The sequence below is a fragment of the Danio rerio genome, chromosome 3 (assembly GCF_049306965.1).
Source record: "Danio rerio strain Tuebingen ecotype United States chromosome 3, GRCz12tu, whole genome shotgun sequence".
NCBI classification, from domain to species: domain Eukaryota; kingdom Metazoa; phylum Chordata; class Actinopteri; order Cypriniformes; family Danionidae; genus Danio; species Danio rerio.
The window spans coordinates 19685917-19707500 of NC_133178.1; the positions used below are offsets into that span (position 1 = coordinate 19685917).

Here is a 21584-nt window from a genome sequence, read left to right on the forward strand (position 1 = left end):
AAATCAATTAAAGTGGACTGAACATTGAAAACTACCTGACAAAAGTCTTGTCGTCAATCCCAGCTGTAAGAGCAACAAATAATAACTGGACTTTTAGTTGACCATTCGGAAAAGTGGCAGAAGGTAGATATTCCCGATGAAACATCTGAGGAACTGTATCCCAATCATCACAAATACTGCAGAAGACCTGTTGGAACCTGCATGGACCCAAGATTCTCATAAAAATCAGTCGGTTTGGTTAAGGAAAAATCATGGTTTGAAGTTACATTAAGTATTGGGGACTATGCGAGATCTGCAGAGTGGATGGCAACATCAACAGCCTGAGGTATCAAGACATTTGGGCTGCCCATTACATTACAAACCACAGTGAGGGCAAATTCTTCAGCAGGATAGCGCTCCTTCTCATACTTCAGCCTCTATCAAAGTTCCTGAAAGCAAAGAAGGTCAAGGTGCTCCAGGATTGGCCAGCCTAGTCACCAGGCATGAACGTTATTGAACATGTCTGGGATAAGATGGAGGAGGAGGCATTGAAGATGAATCCAAAGAATCTTGATGAACTCTGGGAGTCCTGCAGAAACGCTTTCTTTGACATTCCAAATGACCTGATTATGAAGGTTTTTGAGTCATTGCAGAGATGTATGGATGCAGTCCTCCAAGCTCATGGGAGTCATACACAATAATAATTCTTTTTCCACTGCGTCATGACTTTATATTCTAAACTGTACATTAATTCTGTTAAGAGACGAGACTTTTGTCTACGCAAAGTCAGAGCTTACTGTACTAATTAAAGTCATACAAAAAATACAAAAAAAAAATAAAGGCATGATCATATTTTATTTTAGCAAAATAAGCGTAATCTAGATAACAAATGATCAACTAGAAGTCAAGTTATTATTTGTTGTTCCTAAAACTTGGATAGCTGAAAAGACTTTTGTCAGGTAGTGTAGTTCTCATTCATACTCAAGTCCATTTTTATGACCTAAATTCACAATTCTGTCAATGTTTAATCACACAATATGTTCACCATAGCAGAGATACGTTTTGTATTTACTACTCTTTTAAAAGGTGCGACTACAAAACACAAAAAGCACAAACCCATTGATGTCCAGGGTGAGTGTTTAATGTCATTTGGTAGTTGTTGTTTTTTTTTTTTTGCTTTTCTCTCCCAAGACGGGTGAAAACATGATGCTGGCAGACATGAACAACATTTTGGCAGACGCTCCCTAATGACAGCTGCTGGACGGCATCTTCTAGAAACATGATTGAGTTTCCCTTTTATTTAAGCACCCTGATATCCCAAACCCATCCTTCTATAGAGATACAGAGTAGATTAATTTAAAAAATCCCATTTTTATTCTGACAGAAGTTTACAGTATAATGCAGATGGATATTTTTTGTCGTCGTTAGTAAAAAATGTCAACTTCTAAACATTTTTTTCTTTAAAGGACATGAAACGATATATAAATATGACATCTGGTATGAAAAAGCCATGTTTTGACAAATAATTAATCTATACAGGCATTTGTGCATTACATACACAAAGTAAACACACCACACACACTTTCTGGGGAATGCAATGACCATAACTAGACATTTTCCAAAATAAACTGCCTAATTTAAGGCTAAACGAACCGATTGTTTCCTAAATGTCTGGGATTTTGATCTATAAATCTGTCAAAAGTATAAATCAGGGGTAGTTTAAAAAAAATAGTGTTTGCCCCTTGTTGTGGAGTCAGAAAGTGTGCGCACTTCTACAGTTATGAACTAGATCTTCATATGAATCTTTCTCTTTCTGATTTTTGTTCTATGAACATGACAGATTATGATTAGACACAAGTGCACTGTCCCTTTGTTACCATGGATACCACTTTTGAGAAATGATGGGCAAATATATCCCATAATTAAATGTTCCGAACGTCAGCATAATAACAATATTCTGAGTGCTTAAAACGTCATCTCTGAAGAACAGTGCTGATGGAATAGTGTGTGCTGAAGTGTTTTGGGATCAAGTGTCTCAGGGGTTGAAACGCAGGCGTACATGTGAGCGCACACACATACACATACGGTCTTCAGTGTGTCGTCTTTTTAGGAGACTTTCCAAATTTGGCATCGAGTCCGAGGCCTGAAAGACAGAGGAGAGTCTTATTATACATCTGCTCTGTCTGTGGCCACACAGCTCTTCTCTGCACTGATGATGACTTCTGCTCAACTTTAACAAGCTCAGATCTACAGATGACTGGCCCAACATCATTCAATGTTTGAATCGAACCAATTTATTATTAATAATTCTTTAAATTAAGTTTGGAAACAAACCGAAAAAAAGCTGAACCTTTTAAAAAAAAATAAAATATGATTAAAAATGTTTTATTAAAACATACCAAAATACATTTTACCTACATATTACCTTTTAATTTATTTTTAACTATTTTTTTTATTAAAACTAAAATAAATTGAACCTACATATTAATTTTTTTTTAAATATTTAAAAAAAATTAATTAACTGAAATACATTGTACCTACATATTAACTTAATTTTTTTTATTAAAATATATTTTTTTATTAAAACAAATCAAAATAAGATGTAGCTACATAAAAACATTTGAGCTTTTAAATTAAAATATATATTTTAAAAAAATAATACAAAATAAATTGAACCTACATGCTAACATTTTAGTTTTTTTACTGAAATATCTTTATTTATATAAAAAACTAAAATAAACTAAAATAAACTTTCACTTTTTTGATTATTTATATATATATATATATATATATATATATATATATATATATATATATATATATATATATATATATATATATATATATATATATATATATAAATTAAATGAACATATATAATTTGTTTGCTTTTTAAAATTAATTATTTATATTAAAAATATATACTGTAGCTACACATCCACTTTAGTTTTTTATTATTAAGATATCATTTTTATTACAACAAACCAAAATAAACTCAACCTACATATGAACTTTAGTTTTTTTTTATTTGTTTTTCTTTTTTAATTATTTCACAAATGATGTTGAACAGAGCAAGGAAATTTTCACAGTATGTCTGATAATATAGTAATATATACTGGAGAAAGTCTTATTTGTTTTATTTCAGCTAGAATAAAAACAATTTTGAACTTTTTAAACACCATTTTAAGGACAAACTTATTAGCCCCTTTAAGCAATTTTTTTTCCCGAAAGTCTACAGAACAAACCATCATTATACAGTAACTTGCCTAATTACCCTAACCTGCCAAGCATCTTAATTAACCTAGTTAAGCCTTTAAAATGTCAATTTAAGCTGTATAAAAGTGTCTTGAAAAATATCTAGTGAAATATTATTTACTGTCATCATGGCAAAGATGAAACAAATCAGTTGTTAGAAATGAGTTATTAAAACTATTATGTTTAGAAATGTGTTGAAAAAAATCCACTTTCTGTTAAACACTAATTGTGGAAAAAATAAACAGGGGGGCTAATAATTCTGACTTCAAATGTATATATTGTAAACTCTCACTTGATGTATAGACTAATAATTAATATACAGAATAATAATAATAATACAAATAATAATAATAATAATATTTTAATATTATATGTGCAAGGTATATTTTTTTTCTTATGCCTCATTCACATTATTCACTCTGTAGCTGCCTGTCGCTCTGGGTGGTGATCTGCTGCAAACAGGTCTGTGTAGGTCTACAGAGAATACAACCGGCCACTGCAGGAGCTGAGAGAGGATCACGCGAGCTTTACTGGTGCTCCTATTGGCTGTTGCTCAAGAAAGTTGCTATTCATTTGCATAAAGTTGAAGGATTCTCAACTTTGTTGCATTGCTCAATATGCCCACATGGTCGACAACGGTCGCTGTCGCTCTCATAGACGGAGGTCACTGGAAGTCGCTCACTCTCCATTGAAATGAAGGGTCACTTGTTGCTTTGTAACTGCAAGTCGCTCATAGTGTGAATGAGGCATTATTTGGTATTTCTTTCTGTTTCGTAATTGTTCTATTCCCTTTCTGTACTGAATATTGTTACATTTTATGGAATTTTTATGGAGAAAGGAAATTAAAAATGCATTTGAATAAACAAGCCTAGAATTAGCCTGCTTTTAGAGCTGCCAGATTTTCATTTGACAGATTTTTCTTAAATAAGTTACAAAAAGCGACTTATTCACTAGTGCAGCCAATTCGCCAATGTGACTTCCATTTCATTGTTTTTCAATCTACCTCAGTTTTATTTTCTCTCTCTCAAAAATGAACTTTTGACACGTTCTAGAGATACAAAAAAATATATATATATATATATAAAACTTGAGTTTTGAGAAGTCTTCACTCACCAAGGAAGACCAGGATGGTCCCAAACCACTGCATATGACTGATAACGTTCCCGAACAGCAGAACAGAGCCCAGGATGGTGAAGAACTTGCGCGTGGTGGTGACGATGGAACAGGTGAGCGGCCCAAAATACACCACAGTCATGAAGATGAACGTCTACGTGAACAAAACAACTGGATTTATCACTCATTCTCATTAAAGCTTGCGAATGAATGAGCAACCATACAAAACACCAAACCCACCTGTCCAAGAGCACTAGTGATGCCAAACAGGAGGATATTATAGATGATGCTGGGATAGCGGTCAGTAAAAGCCAAAAACTCCCACACCTCACCCGACCACAGCACAGCTATGAAAGGGAGTAAAATATTCAATATTTACCAGCGGAAAAAACAGATTGTAAACTTCCAGCAGCACAATACATTAATGCCATGTCACAAATAGAGAGTGGAGACCATTAAAAACATCAGTAAACACAAACACACACTCGCACTTCTAAATGAGTGATAGTAAATATACTGATTATTATTGTTTTAGCCTAAAATGTTGAATGTTAAATTTATAGTTTATTCAAATGTATTATTAATATTTTAAACTATGCTATTTACTGTGTTTACTATGCTTTTTATAAATATATATATATGAGAAATTCCGTGCAAAGTCAACCTTGCCGTAAAAAAAAAAAATGTTTTTATCAAAATACGGAAACTGTTTCTGGGTATTTTACAGTACTTTAGAAATACTCAAAAATCTGTCAGTGTGTTCAAACTATTATATTTGATTTACCAAAGTCACAAAAATTGGTAATTTCACATGTCACATGCACAACAACACTTTCCTCATAAATGTACAAATATTAAATAAAATAAAACCAATTATTTATTTATTTTAGAGAGCCAACTCTTTTCCTTTTAATTATTATTGTTTCTTTTGGGTTATGCAGAGAATTTCCTCAAAGTATGTTGCATTCTGTAAACCCGCAGACTTTTTTTTGGTCACATTCATAACGCATGTTTATTTTCTTCATTTAAAATACAAAATATGTTTACAGATTGATATTTTTCTGGCCCCATAACTCTGTGATGTGTGGTCAGTGAAAAATATAAACAAAAGTTTCAATGTAATGTTAACATATGCTTTCTATGTGAATTTATGTTTTAAGTTTTCACTGCAAATGTCACATCCATAATGCTGGAATTGCTCGTATGTATTTTTTTGTGTGAACTTTACAAATGCTTCGGTTATACATTTGTAACATTTGTCATGCCAATAAAGAGACTTTGGTAGATGTTTGTGTGTGTTCTGAATCAGATTATGCTAATAGTTATGCTACGCTAATCACCAGTTGATTGATTACATGAAGAACTGCAAACTTTTTTTTTGTTTTGCGAGCTTTCTAAAATGCTTTAATTAAGTATGCAAATAAGCCATTGTTTCATTAAATATGCGCTAATTTGCATAGTTTCAAACCAAAAACTAAACGGTGAATGAAGCCAGCTTCAAATTTCTTCAAGTGTTTTTTTTTAAACACACAAAGTTTTATTTACTTTTCATCTCTTTCGAAATTCCACAACTTCATAAAATACTAGAAACAGACACTTTTTTGTAGAATAAAAATGTTCAGAGAAACCAAGTTTAAACATTTCTCACTAAAAAAAAAAAAGCCTCCCTCAAAATAGATATGAATAAAGCAGTGTAGGGGCAACATGGTAGCTCAGTGGTTACCACTTCCACCTCACAGCAAGAAGGTCACTGGTTCAAGTACTGCAAATTTTTGTGTAGAGTATGTTCTCCCAGTGTTGACCTGGGTTTCCCACCTTGTTGCTCCGTTTTCCTCCACAGTCCAGATTGAATAAACTTAATTGGCCATAGTGTATGTGTGTGAACGAGTGTATGGATGTTTAAAAGAACTGGGTTGTGGCTGGAAGGGGATTCGCTGCGTAAAACATATGCTGGATAAGTTGCCGGTTCATTCCGCTGTGGCGACTGCAGACTGATAAAGGAACACAATGGGAAACATCCATTCATAAATCCATACACACACAAACACTACAGACAATTTAGCTTCCCCAATTCACCTATAGTGCATGTCTTTGGACTTGTGAGGGAAACCGGAGCACCCAGAGGAAACCCACACGAACATGGGGAGAACATGCAAACTTCACATAGAAATGCCAACTGACCCAGCCAAGGCTCGAACCAGCAACCTTTTTGCTGAGAGACGAACGTGCTACCCATTGCGCCACCACGTTGCCCACTTTTGTTTATATATTTGTTTTAATTGTATGTACGCCCCCATATATTTTTTAGATATTTTTCCTCCCATTTTTTTTTCTTTAAATTTTTTTTAAAAACTTTCTTTTATCATTCATTCATGCATTCTTCTTCGGCTTAGTCCCTTTATTCATGAGCGGCTGCCACAGGGGAATGAACCAACAACTTATCCAGCATATGTTTTACACAACGGATGCCGTTCCAGCTGCAACCTGGTACATTCTCACATTCACACACTTGCACAATGGCCAATTTAGTTTATTCAATTTAACAGTACTACATGTCTTTGGACTGTGGGCAAAAACCGGAGCACCCGAAGTAAACCCATCTGAATATAAAAAGAACATGCAAACTCCGCACAGAAATGCCAACTGATCCAGCCAGAACTCGACCACAAAGTGCTAACCCCTAAGCCACCGTGTTGCCCCTTTCTTATTAATTTGTATCTTTATTACACTTATTTGTCCACTGATTTTATTATTTAGTTTAGTCTTATTTTCCCAGTACTGGGTTGTAGCTGGAAGGGCATCCGCTGCATATTAAACATATGCTAGAATAGTTGATGGTTCATTCTGCTGTGGCAACCTCTGGCAATAAGTGACTAAGCCGAAGGAAAATGAAATTAGTTGTATTTAAATTAGTTTAATCAATTATTCAGTTCATCTCGAACAGTATTTCTATAGATTTTTTACTTCTCATTCCTCCCTAAGGGTTTACGACTGGGGGTGATTATCTAATGTTCTTTTAGTTCTAGTTTGAATTTAAACATTAAAAAAATGTTAATGCAGAATAAAATTTCCTCACTGTTTTGTTCTTTTTTGTTCTCTGTTTTTTTTATATGTCTAACAAAGCATAAATTAACAAGAAAGCAAAGTTTAAATGCTTTTTTTACATAAAACTGCGAAAGTAAATAGATAAAAACACTTCACCAAAAGCCAAAAATCCCAAAATCTCAAAACTGACAGGTGCATCAAAACAAACCATAAAAGTTTTTGTCTTAAAGAGTCTGTCAAATAATTTTACTCAGCCAAATGAGTTTTCCCTCTCATTTGGGCTTGGCGAGTGTTAATAGTGGACTGTGCCATTTTCCATTTGCAGAAGAACTTTAGAAAAAGTCGTCATTATTTGCGCTAACTTCAGAGAGAGCACCACAGGACAGCTCTGCTTTCATAATGAGAGGTTTGGAAGGAAGGAAGTTTGTTGCATGTGTGATGAGATTAAAGATTAAAAGTGAGGAACAGATGCCTTTCAGAGCAGAGGCAGACAGACTGAACAGCTGCTGGAGATCAGCAGGGGGCTTCTGTCAAAGCTCTGATAAAATAAAATAAATAAATAAAAAAACTGTTGAGACTGACCACAGAGCCAGAGCTCCCCCTGGTGGACAACAACAGCTCTGACCTGATGGAAATGACGCTAAAATAAGCACGGCAAACATGTCACACATGCATTTGCTGTGAAACGGCTTAAAAAGGTGAATTAGACCACAGTTTCAATTAAACTTGCATTGTTGCTACAAAAAGATGCAAGATACTGTAGAAAACCAGGTCAAAATTTGAGTGATTTTTCAGAAAATTAACACCAGAATGATATTTAAAGGATTATAAATGCGGGAGACAAAGGCAAACATAGATTTTACATTGTTTTTTGAGCATAAAAGTGTTCTTGGAGCTTTGATTGATTATTGAACACACACACTTTTAAATTATTTTTTTTTACCTTTAAATCGAAAAAAAGATGTAGAGAACTGACAGGAAATCATGGGGAGGGGAATGATCGGCGAAGGACTTTGAGCCAGTAATCGAACTCAGGTCACACACAAAACCACTAGGCTTGCAAACACCTTCAAACAGGTAATTTTGACAACACTACAATGTAGTAAGTGTGTTATTGTAGATCTAGGGAGTTTTCTTACAATAAAGCCCTACAGTCTTATACAACAGTCCTCCTCATCTTATTAACAAGCATCTCAGGCATCTTTTTGCAGAAACAACCGGCGAGATGTGCATTATCTGCTTACTGAAAACTAGTTCTTCACTAGTAAAGTGCCTCTAATTTTATACAACCTCTTGTGTAATAACTCACCTATTCCTAGGACCAGCGTGGACCACATGTTAACGTTCAGCATCATGTGATTGGCCCCCGTCTGGAATCGGCCCCTCATGTGGTCCTGAACTACACCCGTCAGTCCATCCAGAGTCAAAGACAGCAGCTACAATCAAACAAACACATCAGATGGACTTCCCAGAGACGGAGTACAAGGCAGAGAACGGAACATATTTAAAATGGCCCTAATTTACTTTTCAGATATTATCTTTCATGTAGTGTAAAATGCAGCTGTTTGTGAATAAAAAGGTCTGTAAAGTTTTAAAGGTGCAGTCTGTAGAATTGATCTAGGTATTGCAGTCCAAACTTAAAATATCGGAGAGGTTTTGTTTCCACCTGTCTCCACCTCTGACAACTCAAACACGAAGGTTGCCAGATTGATGAAACAATCATGAGCAACTGTGTCTGACGATCAGGCCCTGCCAATGTAAGCTGCTCAGCAAATGTTTGCGTTTGTAATACTAATAATACTCGAGATTTAAAAACCACATCAAGTGATTTTTTTTATAACTTTGAATCAGCGTCTTATTTCGAAGGCTGCTACTGTTCTTTGAAGGTCACATTTTTGGTCGTGACCATAAACAAAGACCGTCTTAATGGCTGAAATGAAACATGCCGTTATCCACCAAGGCAACCTGAGATGCCAAAATATAATCAAGTAAACTGACAGAGGGCAGGTTATAGAGGACAAAACAAAGACAGGGATTCCAACACAGAATGCAGACTTTTCAATGGAGAATCAGTGATTGTAGTCTTGTTTTTCAGATACACAAGCATATTCACTAGTATTCTTATGATTTATAAGAGTCAACGGGTACAAATAAGCAGGGCACAGTGGCACCTCACAGCAATAAGGTCACTGGTTTGTGCTGTGAGTCTCATGCTGTGCTTGTTCTCCTTGTTGCTATTTGGTAATATTATGAGTAATTTGGAGGTCAATGGTTACAAAATTCTTTGAAATATCTTTGTGTTCAACACAATAAAAAAATAAATATATATATAATCAGTTAATTTTATTTTGGCCAAACTACCCTTTAAAGACAGAAAGAAAAAAAATCTAGCATTATATAAAACAGACATTCAATTTATCTTTCATGTTCAATAAATAACAAAAAGTCTAAAAATTGGGTGTTTTGTATATGTACAAATGAATCATTTATTTTTTCGAAGTAATAACCAATCTCCAATGATTTCAAATTGTAAATGGTAGAACAATCACAGCAAGGCAGAGAACAAATTGAGTCGTCTGACCAATAAAAGCTGAGTGGACCCTATGAAAGAACAAGTTCTGAGAAACCAAATCCTTGAATGAACCACTTCAGACACTTCAAGAAAACAGCTCATGCTGTAATGTACAATATACACTACCTGACAAAAGTTAAATCATCAATCCCAGTTGTAATTGCAACAAATAGTGACTTGACTTCTAGTTGATCGTAAAAAAAGTGACAGATGGTTGATTTTTCTGAATCATCTGTTGAACTGCATACCAATCATCACAAAAACTGCAGAAGACCTATTGCAACCTGCATGGACCCAAGATTCTGACAGAAATCAGTCCTTGTTGTTTGAAGTTTGGTGAAGGAAAAAATCATGGTTTGGGGTTGCGTTCAGTACGGGGGCGTGCGACAGATCTGCAGAGTGGATGGCAACATTGACAGCCTGAAGTATTAAGAATATTTGTGCTGCCCATTACATCACAATCAAGAGAGGGCAAATTCTTCAGCAGGATAGTGGTCCTTCTCATACTTCAGCCTCCACATCAAAGTTCCTGAAAGCAAAGAAGGTCAAGGTGCTTCAGGATTGACCAGCCCAATCACCAGATATGAACATTATTAAGCATGTCTGGGATAAGATGAAGGAGGAGGCATTGAAGATGAATCCAAAGAATCTTGATGAGCTCTGGGAGTCCTGCAGAAACGCTTTCTTTGCCATTCCAGATGACTTTATTAATAAGTTATTTGAGTCAGAGATGTATGGATGCAGTCCTCCAAGCTCATGGGAGTCATTCTTTTTGATTGTTTTTTTCCCACTGCACCATGCTTTTTATTTTATATTGTACATTATTTCTGTTAAGTGACAAGAATTCTGTTTAAGCAAAGTCAGACCTTACGGTCCAAATTAAATAATTAAAAATCAAGACATGATCATACTTAATTTTGGTAAAATAAGCGTAATTAAGAGGTCTTTGCCTTTCATATAAGCCACTTCTGATACCAAATGATCAACTAGAAGTCAACTTTTTATTTGTTGTTTTTAAAACTTGGATAGGCAAGACTTATGTCAGGTAGTGTATATAAAATAGTTCTTATTTACTTAAACCAGAAACCTTCAAAACAGCATTAGAAGGGAACTTTAAAACAGAGACCAACCAGCAACATCTCTCCAAAACCAAATACGTGTTCATCTGATGTGCTGGAGCCTTTGTTGGGTTTATAGAGGAAGAGGGCGACACCACCGACGATTAGAAACACACACAGATACTTGGCCATGGGGTATTTCTTCCTCAGGATTGTGACACCCAGAATCATCACTGTAGAAGCAAAGAACAAAAGCACAATGAGGACACGTGGCCAAAAACAATCTGCAGAGAGTTGCATTGTGTGCTTGAGATGAATGTGCACAGAGAAAACAGTTGCCATATGGCCAACAAACATGGCCATATGGGAATATAAGATTTCTCTGAACGTGAGAAACGCCGAAATTTTTTGTCTTTCAACAAATATGCATACAGATGCTGATGATTATGAAAGGACACTTTGTAAATGTGGATACAAAAGTGACACATTAAAGGGTCAAACATGAACGGGAGGTTTAAACATGCAAACAATCTGTGCAATACAGCTTTTTATTATACATTATAAAAAGTGTCCCATTTACACTTTTTCTGAACAAAAAATTATGACGATCATACAATTTTACCATAATAAATAGGTGTCGTCTGCAAAAAAATGCAACTCAAAAACAATCTAGTCAAGCATATTTAGAACAGAAATCCTTTGATAAGCCATAAAAACATAATTTAAGGATCATAGTGTAGCTCCAAAACAATAATTATTGACAATAATAAAACAATAATAATTATTAATTTAAATGTATATTTTGCGATTATTTAACTAGGTTTTAATGAATGTTCAGCAAGACACTTTTATTGATTTAATATAGAATTTGATTTAGTATGATCAATTATTCTTTATGTATATACACTAATAAGTACAGGTTAGAATAAGCACTGAAGGTGTGTATTTTGTGATGATGTCTCCTCCAGGACGTAGTTACACATATACTTTCTTATGTCTTTATGAATAGTAATGAATGATTTAATGAATTTATGATGACCGTAGTGTCATCCCATTTCAGAGTAAAACTGGACTGATGTGCATGTCATTTCTTTTTTTGAAAGTCAAAAATGTTCCTCGGGATCTACCAATTCAAGTCAGATTTCATGGAGACCTCTTGAGTAAAACTGGACTCTTGATGGATTGGAGACAACTGTTTCCTGAGTTATTTGCCATTTTATGTGTTAATCTTTTTAAGTAAATTTCTTTGTATGGAAGATATGCTTTCTGTGTTTTAGCAAGCTGCCAATTTGGATGTAGATTGTACCAAGTTTGAAACAATTTTGGTTCAAACTGTCGGTTCCCCAACAGCACGTTCTTTCATTTCTACATAAATCTATCTATTATGCTGAATTAAAATGTAACATTACTACACTCTTACTTTGACACTCATAGTTTTTTCAAAAATGTTTGAATAAATTTGAAATATTAAAAGTAGACATACAGGGTTTCTACAGGTTTCATCAAGCCAAATTTAAGAGCTTTTAAAGACCTTTTTAAGACAATAATGAATTAAATTTTAGACTTACACAAGGCAAAGTATTTTAAATGGCCAATTTAAGACCTTAAAAAAACATTAAAAACATTTTATTGTAAGGAACATAATTAAATCATATTAATAAGTACCTATAGTTAATAAACATTTCTCAAAAATTTTACTGAAATATGTTGTTAGTTCTTGGGTGGTATTGGGTCAATTGGGTATAGCTTTACATGAACATAGGAAAATTGAGACCCGTTTAAAATGATTTAAGACATACAACACAATATTTCAGTGGATTTAAGACTTTTAAAGGCCTAAAATTTTTTTATTTTTTTTATTTAGACATTTTAGGACTTTAGACCCCGCAGATACCCTGGCATATTACCTACACATGTAATTTCATGCAAACGCCTATATAAATTATTTACTGAACCATTTACCTGTTTTTTTTATAAATGTTTTATAATGTTTAAAGAACTAAAATTATTTTATGTAACATTAATGTTACATTATGCAAAATTGTTAAATGCCAAATTTATTGATATCAATCCCTTTCACAGAGTAATACCAGAAAACATACATAACCTCTTTTTGAATTTAAATTCCAATATTTTATGTAATTGTTCTAAAAAAGCACTATTTCCACATGCATTTCAAAATATTGCTATAATTCCAGCAATGTTACAACTTATTCCATAAAATTGGTGGAACTCATTTACCAGTATTTATTTATTTATTTTTTTAAAAAAAGGTCTATTCAAAAGTGGTCTCAGTACAGCAATTTACCGGTTATCTTCTAATCCAACTGTTCTCACTTATTATTGAATTTAAATACCCATGTACAATTTGAGCCAATTGCTTACCATTTTGTTCACTATTGTTTAAAAGTATTTTTACTACTATTGAAAGAATTCATCAAGTCGGCATTTATTTAAAAAAAAAAGAAATTAATAAGAAATACAAGGACACAAAGATGTTATACTTATATTTTTTTCATGTAATGTACTTTAATGTGTATTTATATTGCTCATTCATCACCATACTCCCAAAGTGCTTCACAATCACAATAATCCACACACCAGCTATTGGTGAAGTGGAGAGACAGTGATAGAGCCAAATCAATGGATGGGGATGATTGGGAGGCCATAATTAGTAAGAGCCGATGGTGAGAACTTGGCCAGGACACCAGGGCTACAGCCCAACTCTTTTAAGAGAAGTGGGATTTTAATGACCACAGAGAGTCTGGACCTCGGTTTATCCATCTCATCCGAAAGACGGCACTCACTGACAGTATACTGTCCCATTCACTATACTGGGGCATTAGGTCTCATAGACCACAGGCTGAGCACCCGCTGCTGAGCTCACTAACACCCCTTTCAACAGCAACCAAGTTTTCCCATATGGTCTCCCAACCAGGTGCTAACCTGGCTCAGCCCTGCTTAGCTTCAGTGAGTAACAGCTCTTGGGCTGCAGGATGATATGGCTGTGGTTCTTTAAGCACACAGAACAGGATTTGCAAAGAAACTTGGACAAAAGATCTGTTCCACCTCTCTGTGATCAGCTATACCTCAAGAATGGGTTTCACAAGTTACAAGTACAAAAGTTGTACAAGTTGACATGTCTGTAATAAAGTAAAGACAGTAAAATCGCTATGTAATTCATAACAGTTGGAATTACCATGTTGCGCAAACAGCTACACTTTGCTCTGAGCCCAAAATTCTGCATTGTATAATAAATAATCTGATGGGTATTTTGAGCTGAGATTTTACAGACACCTAAGACTTCTTACATCTTGTAAAGGGGGTAAATAGAAGCTCTTTAAAGCTGAATGTCACATGATGTTTTAGAAATCATTCTAGTATGTTGATTTAGTGTTCAAGAAAGATTTATTGCTTGTTGAATATATTGTACCATTTATTCTCTGATAAAATGAAAATTGAAAAGAAAAGCATTTACTTAAAGTAGAAATCTGTAAAATTATTAATGCCTTTTTGGCACTTTTGATCAAATTAAATGCATCCTTCCTTGCTGAAGACAAAGTATTAAAGTACTTTTACAGACACCAAACGAAACAACATCTTCGTGTGTGTGTGTGTACTAGCATGTTCAACATTCTTGTTTGAAACATGAGAGATCTGTTTGTGTGATTCAAATGGATAAAGATGTTTTTCCTCTCACCTGGAATTGGTTTACAGGATTTCCCCAACACCTATAAAACACAAAGCCTTATAAGCGTGATGCTGAGAAGACTGGAATGAGAGATTCTGGAGTAAACTGCTGCGCTGACCTGTGTGGGGTAGTTGACATACTGCAGGGCAGAGTTACTGGACACCATGGCTCCCAGGTAAGACAGAGAACACAAGCCATACAGCCAGCTCCTCGTGTGGTCCTGCTTCGAGCCCTCAAAAAACTGAATTACTACAGAGAACAGAGAGAGTATTAAATGACAGATTTATGCCTTGTGTGCAGTTAGGGATGGTTTCATCCACTCTGGTGTGATTTTGAGTTTTAATTATGCCACAAGTTTCTCTGTGTTTCAGCAAATGGAATAATTTTTGGTGACAAATCATATTTTGACACATATTTTAGGAAAATGCTTTGAATTTTTTCAACAATTTAACAACACAATCTGCAAATTGACTAATGCTGCACAATACATCGCTTCAGCATCGATTTGGAGTGTATTTTTTACATTTAATTATACAAAACTATAAAGCATGCACTTTCATTCCACTTCTATCTTTGCTTTATTTGTGCTTTATCTGTGCTTGTAGTTTGTTTATTACATATTATGCATGATTCACTACACAATCGTCCCAATCATTCAAAATGAACACATATAATAACACTTTAAGAACCAATTTTCACTAGTTGTTCGTTAGCATGCATGTTATTGAGAGATTGGCTGTTTATTAGTACTTATAAAATCTACATATTATGCGTGATCTTATTCTACATCCCTAACTCAGCCCATAAACTACTTTAATATCTATTTATAAGGAGCAAATTAGAAGTTTATTGAAGCAAAAGTCATAGTTAATGTTTGTTAATAGTGAAAATTGAACTTTACAATAAAGTATGACTATATAAAATCTTTCCAAATAGTGTTATTTAATAATTTGGTGAAATTGTATAGATGCATTATAATCACAAATATATATTGCAGAAAATTTGTCCAATATCATGCAGCCCTAAAATTGACAACAGTTTCATTATGTTGGTAACTGTTTTTGCTTCATTGACTTCCACTATATTATAATTCATTTGACTGCAAAGCCATGACACATGGTTTTTCCTGTTGGAAAGTGGTAAAACGTGTTCTTTTTTCTGTTGATCATCAGTTGTAGTGCAACAATGATGCATCTGAGAAAATCAAAATAAGCGTCTCAGCTCTCAGAACATCGTCAACATAGTAAGTGTATTTATGCACACACACTTAGCTGTTTTAATTATTAGAACTCCATATGAAAGAAAGAAATGTTTTTGCACAGGCCTATCTAAAGAGTTAATGCTGCCCACTGATGATCAACAGTAAAGAAAATGCAATTAAATTGGAAGTCAATGGGGCAAAAACAGCCACCAATATAACGAAAGGGTAGTCAATATAAACAGTACACAAAGGTTAAACATATGGAATGACGGTAAAATGTGATGTCAAACATTTATCAAGAGGGTGATTCCATTATTGGTGCTACAATTTCCTTTTCAAAAAATATAAAGGGATTTAAGTGACAGAAATAGTGTCCAATATCTTATTGAAACCATACTCAATATTAAAAATTCAATACATGTCAAACAAAAATTATTTTCTAATTTACTTTTATGGGGGGGGGATTATCTTTTTAACAGGGTTGATGGTAACAATTGACCATTTGAAGCCTTTTAGCCAAAAACTCCACTAGCAAACGTAGCAATAATGAAATCATGTTTAAAAGACTGAACAACCCACTGTGTGACCTTTTACGATGGACTCTGTTCTTCTTGATCTTGTGGTAAGTAACAGTTTTGACGTTTTATAAAATAGCTCTTAGTGCAGAATTCAGTGCTTCAGAATTAACCAGCGAGGGAAAGTGGCATCATTTATTCCTGTACATAGAAGTGGGTGATCATTTTACAAATTTAAAGCCAAAGTACAGTACTGCTAACAGATTTTTTGAACTGTTAAATCCTATTTATTTCATCTTATAAAATAAAAATAAAAATACTTTTATTTTTTATAAATAAAATACATAAAACTTTGAACAAAGAATACTAAAATAAATCATTTATATATATATATATATATATTTATATATATATATATATATATATATATATATATATATATATATATATATATATATATATATAAATAATTTATTTATTTTTTTATTTTTTTTTAGCCTTTATTTTGCTTTTACGCCCAAAGCGCAGTTGCACTACATCTTAATGCACTGTCCATGAGGATATTCCAACTAATGTACTATATTATATTACTTTACTAAAATAAATTGTTTTAATTACACAGTTATACACAATGGAAATAATAATAATTTGTAGTTATTTAAGACACTTTCTGCAGAAAACAGTACAGAGCTGCAGAATCTGCAATATCTATGTGGAATTGGAATTAATCAAAAAACCCCAATAGAGTGAATGATTTTTTAAAGGCCTGTCACTATGCAGGATTTCAAGCAAAAAATAGCCAAAATAAATAATACAATTTGTAGCTTGAACAAATATGAATGGTATTTCATACGTAATACTTTCCTAGCACTGAGTTGCAGCTGAAAGGGTATCCACTGTGTAAAACATATGCCGGACAGTTGGTGGTTATTTCCACTATGGCAACCCCTGATAAATCAGGGACTAAGCCAAAGGAAAATGAAAGAATGAATAATAAAGAATACAACGAAAACTCCCTCCCTATTAATGTAAAATGATGAATTTTTCCAAAGCATAGTCATTTTTTTTTCTGCCATATGAAAATAATTTATTTAAATATCATAATGTCAGTTTTTTTCCAATAACATGCAGCCCTACAGGGTAGTATTATGGCCTGTAGGATATTGTGATCCATCTAGAAAAGAGCTGAAAAAAAATTAATGGACAATAACAACAATAATGTAATCACCCATTTAAAGAACTGTCCCACAGATTGGCACATGCAATCAAAGCATCTGAATATTTGACTCACAGAGTCTGGCGAAAGCTGCATTGATGATGCACTGAATGAAAACTAAAGTGGTGGCGTAACGAAACTTCTCCTTCTTCCCTGCATGAGTGTAGTCCGCCCGTGTGCTGTGCCAAACAGAAGACAGAGGCATTATGGGATTGAAGGCAACAGCTGTTAAGAACAAGGAGCCTTCATAATCACTAGTGATAGAAATACCCAACAGTGGCTGGGGAAGAAACTGTTGTTTACAGCAGTGATTAACTGTAGCGCTTGACAAAAAAAAAAGAAAAAAACAATTATTACAGCTATAACAGAGGTCAACACTTGAAGCATGAACAAAAGTCAAAACGATTATCCCTCCTGTATTTATTTTTATTTATTTCCCAAGTAATGCGAGTAGTGAGTAGTTTGAACAAGCAAAAAGTATATATATATATATATATATATATATATATATATATATATATATATATATATATATATATATATATATATATATATATATATATATATATATATATATATATATATATATATATATATATATATATATATATATATATATACATACATATACATACATACACACACATACATATATCTTTGAGTGTACCATAGTAAGTGCGTAATAAGAATAATAATCGAAAAAAGCTGAGCAGGTGACATTAACGTGAAGTGAATGAAAGTGTGCTGTCAAAGATGACGCACAGACTCTTAACCTGAAGGGAGGGAGAGATGACAGAAGTTTCAGTGGGAATAGAAAAGTTATGTGATACCTATGAAAAGAATTTTAGTTTTATTGTCACTTAATTTCAGGAAATTTGATGTGAACCAGGACAAAAAAAAAAAAAAAACAATTGGTAAGATGATGGTGGCCATGTGTAGTTGGGTTTAGCTGAAATATTGTGCAGGGTGTCATCTGCATAACAATGGAAATGGATCTGGTGTTTGTGGAAAATATTATGCGGAGTTGTTTGCAGAGGGAGAAGAAAGAAGATAAATAGCAGGGGACCCAGAACTGAACCCTGGGGCACACCAGTAGTGAAAGGGACAGTTAATGTGGTGAATAATTTTAATTTAATTAATTAAACTGAATTTATAACTCTTCTTAATGAATTCTACAGCATGCTTTTGTATTAACTATAGTGAAACGATATATTACCAAATAATGGAGTACTTCAGTTTAAACTACAGCAAACTGTGGTATATTGTATCATAATATAGTGCCAAAAACATATGGTACAGTTTTGGGTAATGCATTTATTACTATAGTTGTTCTATTACCATATCCAATAGAATTGCCACAAATACTTTACTGTTGTAATTAAGGTAAAGTTGGTTCTATAGTCACACATTCAGACTTTCTCCTTAACATATTTTTAGAACAGTACAACATTGTTTACGGTCAATTAAGTCATACTTGCACCACCTAATAAAAGTCTTGTCTTTAATCCCAGTTGTAAAGGCAACAAAAAATAACCAGACTTCTAGTTGATCATTTGAAAAAAAAAGATGCAGAAGGTACATTTTTCTGAATCATCTGTTGAACTGTATCGCAATCATCACAAATACTGCAGAAGACCTACTGGAAGCAGCATGGACCCAAGATTCTCACAGAAATCAGTCAAGTTTGGTGAAGGAAAAATCAACGGTTGGGGTTAAATTCATTATGGGGGCGTGTGAGAGATCTGCAGAGCAGATGGCAACATCAACAGCCTGAGCTATCAAGACATCTGTGCTGCCCATTACATTACAAACAACAGGACCGGAAAGTTCTGGAAAGTTCCTGAAAGCAAAGGTCAAGGTGCTCCAGGATTGGCCAGCCAGGATGAACACTATTGAGCATGTCTGGGATAAGATGAAGGAGGGGGCATTAAAGACAATTCCAAAAAATCCTGATGAACTCTGGGAGTCCTGCAAGAACACTTTCTTAACCATTCTACATGACTTTATTAATGTTATTTGAGTCATTGCAGAAATGTATGGATACTGTCTTCCAAGCTCATGGGAGTCCCACACAATATTCATTTTTTTTTCCACTGCACCATGCCTTTATATTCTATACTGTACATTTATGTTAAGTGACAAGACTTCTGTCTAAGCAAAGTCAGAGCTTACTGTCCTTATTAAATAATTTAAAATCAAGAGAATCATGTTTTATTTTGGTAAAATTAGCATATTCTAGAGGCATTTGCCTTTCATAAAAGCCACTTCTGATACCAAGTGATAAACTAGAAGTTAACTTATTATTTGTTGTTCCTAAAACTTGGATAGGCGACAAGAGTTTAGACAGGTAGTGTACATGTCATTTTGAACATTCAAAAGACCATGGTAAACTATACAGTGAGCTGTCACTATATACAAAGTACGAATATAAGTACCAACTTTCCTCAAAACCGCAGTTTGGTCCCAAAATAATTTAGTATTTGCTATAAACTACTTAAACTGCAGTATTTTTCATGTAACGTTAGGTAGTTACTAACTGTAAGGCGAGATAGCTAAAGGCTCGTTGATTTACTTAACTTACTATAGCAACCACACGTGCTAGTTTGACTCAACAGCAGCAGCTGAAAACTAATGATGTTTAACCTCTACATATACAAACAAATACAGAAAATGGCAAACAAATCAATAAAGCAACAGGAATGCTACTCACATTGTCTCCTGCAGTATTCCGTAGTAAAAGTAACACACGAACACCCCGCAGAAACAGACGGCGAACCGGACCCGTTCGTTCTGCCAGAGAGACGGTTTGCTAGCTGCCTTCCCGGCGGCCATGCTATCGTCCAGCAGTCTCGGTATGGACACAGACACCGCTCCGCTCCCCACTCCTCGCGCTCCTGCGTCCCGATCCACTCTACCGGCGATCGGTAGCCCGGAAATGATGACGCGTCTCTAGATACCCTATTACTCCACTGTACGTTACTTTCCTGCCTCTGATATCACATATACAGATATTGACGTACAGTACCAACGATAATACACTTCCACTTGTGTTGTTCTGTTAAATAATGGTTTATTTTATTTTACGTCACAGTCCAGTCACGTCAAATTAAAAATAAAGAGCTGAGTCCAAACAGCCGCATCCTGAGAACGGACGCGTTTAGTGAATGCGGGTAAAAATGCGACTTTTCTTCCCAAGTTTACTGAGGTAATTCTGTAGTCGAGATGCTGAGTAAACGTCTGTTTTTGACATTTAATGATAGTGGATTATATTTACTCCTGAGGCAGTATCTAATAAATGTTTTCATTCGACGCGTCAAATGACACTGAGCTAAAGGACCCGAGCGAATTCAGGTACTCTACTGATATGCCTGTGTCTCTCTGAGGATGCAAGACAGCATTAAAATACTCTGTAAGACAGGTGTGTGTCGTTATTCGCTAAATGACGTTGACTTCACCCTCTGCGCGTTTTCTGCTCAAGTCTCCTTTCATTTTTCAGTGCACTGCTTGCTACTTTATATTAGGCATCACCTACAAGTCTCTGTAAACAAATATGCGGGGCTTTTCTTGAAAAGAAGCACTCGGGATTTTACGTAGCGGTATGTGTATTACTTTGATTGGTCCAAATAAGCAAAAGCTGGCGACATGCAGCGAATCACAGAGCTGAAATCTTTAGTAGGGCGGAGCGTAGAGTTCCTTAACAAGCATCGCGTGTACATCTCAATCATGAACATGTTATATTATCAACGCTTTAATGTACGCTTGCTAGTTAAAAGAAAACTATTATATTTAAAACTGCATTTAAATATATTTTAATATAATTTAATCGTTTTCTTTCACTTTAAAGTGTATTTAATATGTTGCTAATATACTATGTTTATGAACGCATACTTAAATGTAATGTAAAGAGACCGATATACAAGGATGGACGGATGGATGGAT

General features: G+C 34.4%; 1 protein-coding gene across 1 annotated transcript; it reads right to left on the reverse strand.

The window, feature by feature from the left end:
- Positions 1–1330: 1330 nt before the first annotated feature.
- slc35b1 (solute carrier family 35 member B1) lies at positions 1331–20893 on the reverse strand. Its single transcript, NM_001004583.1, is given in 9 exon segments — positions 1331–2122; positions 4348–4501; positions 4588–4694; positions 8702–8828; positions 11095–11255; positions 14723–14753; positions 14832–14962; positions 17721–17824; positions 20356–20893. Coding segments are annotated over 9 exon segments (990 nt in total). The 5' UTR covers positions 20478–20893; the 3' UTR covers positions 1331–2069.
- Positions 20894–21584: the final 691 nt, after the last annotated feature.